General features: G+C 60.2%; 1 protein-coding gene across 1 annotated transcript in view; it reads left to right on the top strand.

Annotated features, from left to right (window-relative positions):
• Positions 1 to 2,054: 2,054 nt before the first annotated feature.
• The window catches only part of MYH9 (myosin heavy chain 9), a 59,256-nt gene continuing 53,010 nt past the window's right edge, over positions 2,055 to 8,300 (top strand). The window contains exons 1-2 of the mRNA XM_004700719.2: positions 2,055 to 2,402; positions 7,886 to 8,042. Coding sequence (XP_004700776.1) covers positions 2,070 to 2,402; positions 7,886 to 8,042 — 490 coding nt within the window. The 5' untranslated portion in view covers positions 2,055 to 2,069. The remainder of the gene's footprint in view (positions 2,403 to 7,885; positions 8,043 to 8,300) is intronic.

Below are 8,300 nucleotides of genomic sequence, written 5' to 3' on the forward strand. Positions count from 1 at the left end.
CCCTGTGATAGTTGCCCTGCTCCGGGGCTGGAAGTGCCAGCAGTCATCCTGGGAGACAGCCTCCTGGAGCCAGGCCAGAGGCGCCCCTCAGTCTTGCTCTGGAAACCATTTACTGAGCCTAGATAAGGCCTGGGCCGGTGACTTCTTGGTGGGGTTGATTAGTTTCTCCTTTTGATATGCCCCTTGTCTGTCCTGGGGATCTGGAGGCCAGGCTGGTGCTGGATTCGGGTCTGGGAGGCCTCCAGGGTTTCTTGAGGGGCCATGGGGGGTGGGGGGGCCTTCCCTTCCCAGGCAAAGGGGTGTAAAGACTGATTCTGCTCAGAGGGGCATAGAGGGTGTGGCGGCGGTTCTCTGGGGAGTCAGTGGTTACAGTGGGGTCTTAGAGCAGGCTCTCCAAGCCCTGCTTTGGTGGGCTCAGGCCTACACCATTCCGGGAGACCCTCTGAGCAGGACCAGCTACGGTGTCCGGGGGGAGCCCGAGGAGCAGGAGTGGTTGTGGGCAAGGCCTTCCACTCCAGGGACTTGGTGTCCCTGCCGGTGAAGTGGATCGGTCGCACACACATGGCCACCCTCCCTCGCAGAGCGGTTGCTGGGAAACCTCTAGGGATCGCAGCGCGCGGGTGACGGCATCTCAGACACCACCAAGCCTCACAGCTGGAAGGGTGGGTTGTCTCATGGTCATGATTTCGTCAATCAGTTTGGAAGACAGAGCAGGAGACACCCGTGGCTCATTACACCTGGCCCTCAGTTGGTGAGGGCCGCAGCTCCACCAGCGCCCTAGGGTGGGGGAGGTGCTCTTACTGTGCCCCCAACTCCCTAGCCGCCGGCTTCTTCTCTCCTGTCCGTATTTCTCCGAACTGGATCACTGAGATGGCACTTCAATCTGGTGGCATTGAAGAGGGAAGGAAACATGTCGGGGGTCCATTTTCCTCCCGTGGTTGACTCCTTGGCAGGAGACAGGGATTTAAAAGTGAAAACTCCCACGGTGTCTGGTGGTGACCAATTGCACTTTACGGTGGTCATTTGTGGACTGCGCGCTGTGTACTCACTGCTCTGGCGTGAACACTCACCCACTTTGTTAAGTTTGTGGGACCGTCCACTCTAGGTTTGTGAGGAAACACGCGTCAGCCCCTGCTTATCCTCCTGACTGAGTTCTTCGCCACCCCTGCCAGGGACAACACATGTGAAAAGAGGCGTCAATTCTGCTGGAAGGTGCTGCAGGGTGGGGGCAAAGGCAGGTGCCACCAAGGCCTGGAAGCAGTGTCTTTCACGTGGGTGAAAAGTCATTAGAGAGAGGAGCATAAGTCGGCCCATGCTTCCCTCGCTCACCGAAGAGTCTGACACTGGACATCCCTTACATTCATTAATCCCTGGTGCTTGGTGCGTGGTGCTGTCTGCTTGAGTTGGTTCCAATCCACAGCAGCCCCATACTCCACAGAAAGAAACCCTGCCCGGCCTGCACCATGCTCACCATTGTCCGGAGCTCTGAGCCCATCGGTGCAGCCTTGGCATCAGTCCCCCTCCTCGAGGCCCATCCTCCTTCTCAGTGCCCGAGACTTTACCACGCGGGATGTAGGACAGCACGTCCTGACAACACGTCCTGACAACACACCCAAAGCAGATGAGAAGTCTAGCCCTCCTCGCCCCTCTCTAAGCAGCATTTTGGCTGTACGTCTTCCAGGACAAACTTGCTTGTTCTCTTGGCAGTCCCTGGTGCCTCCGCCGACACTGTAGTTCACGTGCATTGGGTTTCCCCCAGGCTTCCTTATCCGGAGTTCAGCTTTCACGTGCATGAGGCGACTGGAGATATACCCAGGCTGGACCGGGCGCACCTCAGTCCTCAGAGTAACAATAGCCAGGCTTTTCAACAGCCCTGGGGTTAGATTATTTTTTCCAGCAATGCACGGCTTTCTCCCTGAAGTGGGGGCGGGGGTGTGCAGGACAGCCCTGGCCGCCGACCGGGCTGCATGGTTGTGTCGCCCCCACGATGCCCACCGATGGGCCGACTGACGTCCTCGCCTCTGACCCCCGTGTCCGTTTCTTTCCCCCAGGTCCTGCCGTGAGTCACCATGGCGCAGCAAGCCGCCGACAAGTATCTCTATGTGGACAAAAACTTCATCAACAACCCCCTGGCCCAGGCGGACTGGGCGGCCAAGAAGCTGGTGTGGGTGCCCTCGGACAAGAACGGCTTCGAGCCAGCCAGCCTCAAGGAGGAGCTGGGCGAGGAGGCGGTGGTGGAGCTGGTGGAGAACGGGAAGAAGGTGAAGGTGAACAAGGATGACATCCAGAAGATGAACCCGCCCAAGTTCTCCAAGGTGGAGGACATGGCCGAGCTCACCTGCCTCAACGAGGCCTCCGTGCTGCACAACCTCAAGGAGCGGTACTACTCGGGGCTCATCTACGTAAGTGGCGCCGCGGCGGCGGGGCACCAAGGCCTCTCGGGAAGTAGGTGGGGTGGGGTGGGGGTGGGCACCCGGTTCTGCATGGCATTCGGTTGTAGCCATCAGCCCACAGAACTGGCCAGGCTTCCCCAGGCCTCTGGGGTCTTCCTGTCTCTCACCGCCTGGTGGCAGTGTCGTGGTGATACACGTTGGGCTCCCAACCCCGCCAGGTCACCAGTTCAAAACCACCCGCTCCTCGGGAGAGAGACGGGACTTTCGACTCCCATGAAGCGTTCCAGTCTCAGAAACTCACAGGGGCGGTCCTACCCTGTCCTATTGAGTCGGTGTGAATCGGCATCCACTCGAGGGGCGGTGAGCTGGGTTTGGTTTCTAACCGCCTGTCGGTGGCCAGTTGTGATGGGGAGGATTTGTGCCATCCTTCCCCGAAGGGTTTCCACCTGGCGCAGCTTCCGGCCTTCAAAGGCTCTTTTGTTGGTGCCAACGGAAGCCCGCTGTCAGCCCTGCGTTGGGCTCGTGAGGCGGCCTGCCAGCTGAACCGGGCTCGGCACCTCGGAGCATGGCCGAGACAGATGGTGCAGGCCAGTGTGGTAGGGGGTACTGTTTCTTGGTTTCCCTTGGGCCCCACTCACCCCCCTGCCTCACCCCTTTCTGCCATCTTGCTCTTCATTTAGGCCCTGCCCAGGCCCTGTGTGGGGGGAGTTTGAAGAGGGAGCTCGCAGGACTAAAGCAGAGCCCGCCCACCCAGCATGTTGGAGCCTGCTCCCAGGGGCCCTGGCACGGGGAAATAAATGCCTTCAGAGGCTAGCATGGACCTCAGATGACCAGGAGGCCTCTCTTCCCTTTCCTCTAGCCCGCCCACACTTGCATAAAGACAACAGAGTCACGGGACCATCAGGAAGCGACTACTCCCCCTCCCACCCCATCAGTAGTAGAAGCTTCCAGCTCTCAGGGCCCCCGGGCCAGAGGCTTGCTCTACTGCCGAACTCAGATTCCTCTGTTCAAAGAGACTTCTTTCTGGTTCTGTCCCCACGAGGGAAGAAGTATCTGTTTTTTATTAGTCCTAAAATAGCACTTTATTCAAATATGCTGTTCTATCCACCTTGGACTTCTTGGTGTTGGGTCTGGATCAACAGTTCTTGAGAAATTAGTTTTCCCCCTTTTGGCAGGACGAAAAAAACAAAAACCAAACCCTTAGGCGGGTTTTATTGTGGTTCTCTCATTTTACAAGGAGTCCTGGTGGCCTAGTGGCTACGTCAGGCTGCTAACTGCAAGGTCAGCAGTTCAATACCCCCCAGCCACTCCTCAGGAGAAAGGTGGGGTTTTCCCTGAACACAGGGGCCCTTCTACCCTCCCTTGCCCTCTAAGGTAGCTGTGAGAGTCGGCATCGACTCAGGGCAGTGGGAGGAGGAGCCCCAGCGGCAGGGCTGGGGTGAGCCCTGGACTGCAAACTACAATGTTGGCAGTTCAGACCCACCAGCCATTCCATAGGAGAAAGATGAGGCTGACTGCTCCTGTAAAGATTTGCAAAGCCTCGGAAACTCTGTATAGGGTCAGGCTGAGTCGCAGTGGGCTTGATGGCAGTGCCTTTGGGATGTTAGGTTCAGAACGACTATGGTACACCTTTGCCCAGGGCGCTTCACCTGCTCCCGTGGGCCGGGTGTTTCTGTGCACCCTGCATGCCTCTGGGGCCCTCTGTGGGGCCATGGGGCACTTGGGGTTTCCCAACAGTCCAGGCAGGCCCAGCATTGCCTCGCTGACTGCCGAAGCCCTCTGATCGCAAGGGCCTCTGCTGCCCACTGTTGGCGCTCACCTTTTGAGGGAGAGTCTGATTAGCAGGGGCCCCATCAACAAGCAGATGGACTTGGGACCAGCCAGCTCTGATGCCCCAACCGGGCAGGCGAGAAGAACTAAGGCCCCTCGATGGGAACCCCCCCACCCCCCAACCCCTACTGTCACACTGCTGGCTGCTGACTGAGCTGAGCCTGGAAGCTGTGCTCCCTGGTTCTCAGTGTGGTCTGTCTCCCTGTCTGTCTCTCTGAGTCTTGTAAAAAATGTTCTCCAAGACCCAAGGAACATCCACCCCGGCCCTCCCGGGACTGCCAGCCACTGAAATGCAGGTAGTGCTCTCCCTGCAGGGTGAGGTGGGAACCACAGTCCCGATGCCTGGTGGATCCGCTGTGCTCTGCCACTAGAGCTGGCTGGAGCCTCTGTCCTGCCCCTTACCAGCCACATGCTGCAGTTGAGCAAAATGCCACCTCTTCACTCCACTCCAGGGCTCAGCCTGAGCCAGCCCCAGCTCACCCACGCTGCTGGGGCCGCTGTGCAGCGCTTTGCTGTAAGCGAGGGCAGCCCCCAGGCCTCCCGACTTCGCACCCTGCCCCACTGGGCCCAGCAGAGTCTTGCTTCCCCGAAGAGAAGCGACCGCAGCCGGGACGTGCGCTCCATGGCCTTTGTCTCTCCTTTCCCGGAGGCTTTGTCACTCTCCCTCTGCAGGCGCCTGTGATAGACAGACAGGGTGGGGGGGCCGCCCCTGAGCTTCCTCTGCAGGCAGCACTGTAGGCAGCAGCTCCCCATTCGGCCCTCTGCGGTCCTCTCCAGTAGCTTCTTTCTTCAGAGCACCCTCGCTGGGTCAGTGGTGGAGCCCCGGCTAGTGCAGAGCTGGGGGGGGGTGGTCTACTGAAGCGCTGATAGACACACACACACCACCACCACCATCGCCCCCGCCACCCCACCCCTCGCAGGCCTCACAGTTCAGAGCCCCTCCTCGCAGCCCTTTGTACTTGGGGTGGCTTCTTGGTGTCAGAGTAGAACTGTGCTCCTGGGACTTCTGGTGGCTCCGTCTTTCTCTTTTTGGGGGAGAGCAGATTGCCAGGCCTTTCTTCGGTGGCACCCCGGGGGCACCAACACCTCAACCCTTCAGTGAGCAGCGAGGGCACGCATGGCTTACCCCACCTGGGCACCTCTGTGTGCCCTGTCTGCCAGCATGGGGATTCTGTGCACAGCTGCTTGGCCCTGGCCACGGGTGCGGCCGGGCACAAAGCCCCTCTGTGCCCCGGTGTGTGGGAGCTGAGCGGCTCCCTGCCTGTCTGGGCCTCCAAGGGAGGGCATCCTGCGAGAGCAGCCTGCGGAGTGGAGTCCACACGGGCTCCCTGCCACCAAACCTCTAGTCTGATGGCATCAGCCCATGGAACCTTGAGGGGCCATCTACCCACCCAGCCAGCCATCCGAGAGACTTGTCGCTGCCCCCTGTTGCAAAGCACACGGCCCCGCGGGACCTTGTGGTCCTGTGGCCCTGGGGCCTTTGCCCCCGTCGGCCTGCATTTCCTAGACTCAAATGCGGGGAACAAGGATGGCTTGTTTCCGAGCTCCTGGGGTGGCCCCACTGTCTCCGGCCTCAATCTTGTCCCCACTCGACATCACAGGGGGCAGGTCATCTTCCGGTGCAGCCGGAGCCCGCAGGGTGGCGAGCCCGAGCGTAGACCACCTCTCCCCAGGTGTGAAGTGTGGCGGGAGTGAGAAGACAAATGACCGATTATCCCCAGGAAGAGAGGAAACGGAGTGCCCGGCAGCCCCTCCTCCAAACAGCAGTCAGCGAAGTACACTCGGTCATTCCCAGACTCAGCTGTTCTTCCGAGACCAGTGTGTGGCATGGGAGGGGGTCACTCAGAGTTCTGCTCCCGGGCCCAGCCCCGGCCTGCAGATTCCCATGCTGGGGCTGTCCAATGCCTGGGAGGGGCCGCTGTGCCTGTGGCTGCATCCTGTGTGGACCTGGGCGTGGGCCTGGCTTTTCACCAGGAGGCCTGTCCACAGAGGGCAGGGTTAGGCCTGGGCTGGCACAAGGGGGGTTGTGGGTCAGGCACTTGCTGGGGTGGGTCAAACGATGAGTGGGTGGGTAAAACAAGCCCTTGTCCATTTGACCCCAACTCTGGATGACACCCTGTGTGTCAGGTAGAACTGTACCCACGGAGTTTTCACTGACCGATATTTTGGAGGTAGATGGCCAGGCCTTTCTGCCGAATTACCCGTAGATGGACTTGAATCTCTGGCCTTACGGTTAGCAGCTGAGCATCTTAATGTAATGGTCAGTACCACCCAGGCCTGGCGCTGAGGAAAACAGGCTGCAAAGAGCTGAAAACAGGCCTCTGTTAGCCAAGGAGCTCAGAATGGGGGGTGCAGGAAAAGGGGGTGTCCTGAGGCCTGGGTCTGGTCCCCTAGCTCTGCCATTCCCTACCTTGTGATCTTCGGCTGTCACCTGACGGGTGTATGTGCAACATGGAGCAGCCGACTGCACCCAGCTAGCCTTCTGGGCCTGGGACTCTCCCGGAGGGGGTGCTGGCTTGCCACAACCCCTTCAGACTGTGCCTTCAGGGAGCGCCGGTCACCAGCCCAGGCTTCCTGGGATCACATCCACACTGCCCTTTTCCAGTAGAGGAGGATGGGGTCTTGGGGAAGGGATGGCAGGAAGATGATTAGAAGCAGAATCAATGGCCACTGTCAGGGTTCAGAGCCTGCTCTGATCCTGGTGAGCAGCCGTCTCTAAACTGCCGCCCCTGGAAAGGCTCGACCCAGAGGGGCCTGGGTGGCCCAGTGGTTCAGGTCTCGGCTGTGAGCTGACGGATCCGCAGTTTGACCCCACCAGCCGCTCCACACACGAGAAAGACGCGGCCGTCTGCTTCCGTTACAGCGACAGCCTTGGGGGACCCAGTCCTGCCCTGTCCTGTCGGATGGACGGCAATGGGTTGGCCTCCTCGGAGCTGCTCTCCAAGGCTAGCTGGGTGCTGTGTCAGCACGCCAGCCTCTCTGATCCCCACAGCCATTCCGTGAATGAATGGAGGGGAAGGGGGGGCCTGGGCCCAGGGTCCGACCGACTCCAGACTCTGGCGTTAACCTCGCTGCGTCAGATGTGGGGTGCTGGGTGTCCTCACGGTGGGGACATTGACAGGCTGGGTGCCCGCCAGAGAAGAGTCTTCAAGAAGCCTGTGGGGGACACACAAGTGGACCTTTTAAGCGTCTGAGGACTTGAACCGTCAGTGTCTCTGGAAGATTACAGAGAGGGCAGTGTCCCACTAGCCCGACAGAGATGCCTGCCAGAGGCCACCCACGGGCCTTCCCCACACAGGCGTGCATTCGGGTCTCTGCCTGCATGTGGACTCCCTTGGGTCTCAGTGCCTTTGCAGCTGGGCCTTTTCTCCCCACGCCGCTCCCCACGCAGACACTCCTCTCATTGTCCTTGGGTGCCAGTATGGTAACTAGACTTGGACCACACGGGACACCTGCCCCAGGCTCACCCTCCTGGACACCCACGCCGGCTGGTGAGGCAAGGCGGCGGCGGTGCTGGCGTGAGGCAGCAGGGCTGCTCAGGCGGGGCCAGAGCACCTGAGGGTCTCAGCTGTGCCCTGGGCTCCGGCTGACTTTGCCTCGGAGTGGGCGTACCTCTGAGAACCCGGTGTCCTAACCCCTTCTCTCTGCTCCCCCTCCCTTAGACCTACTCGGGCCTGTTCTGTGTGGTCATCAACCCTTACAAGAACCTGCCCATCTACTCCGAAGAGATCGTGGAAATGTACAAGGGCAAGAAGAGGCACGAGATGCCCCCCCACATCTACGCCATCACAGACACCGCCTACAGGAGCATGATGCAAGGTGAGTGCCCGGGGCCAACCTCACCCACCTTTGCTCCCGTGGCCGCCGCGGAGCTGACTCGCTCTGGGTCACAGTGATGTAGGGAGCACCGTGCAGGTCTGTAAGCGGTCGTGGGAGGACGGAGGCCCACGGTCCCCCAGAGTCTGTGAGAGCTGATACGTGGACCAGCTCCCTCAGCATCACCCTTTGGCAAGCTCTTGGCACGTGGGTCTCTGCTGCCGCCAGCCAGGCCTTTCCTGCTCGTGTTCCACTTCTCCC

The sequence above is a fragment of the Echinops telfairi genome, unplaced genomic scaffold (assembly GCF_000313985.2).
Source record: "Echinops telfairi isolate 266 unplaced genomic scaffold, ASM31398v2 ScPeMD7_2;HRSCAF=8, whole genome shotgun sequence".
Lineage (NCBI taxonomy): Eukaryota > Metazoa > Chordata > Mammalia > Afrosoricida > Tenrecidae > Echinops > Echinops telfairi.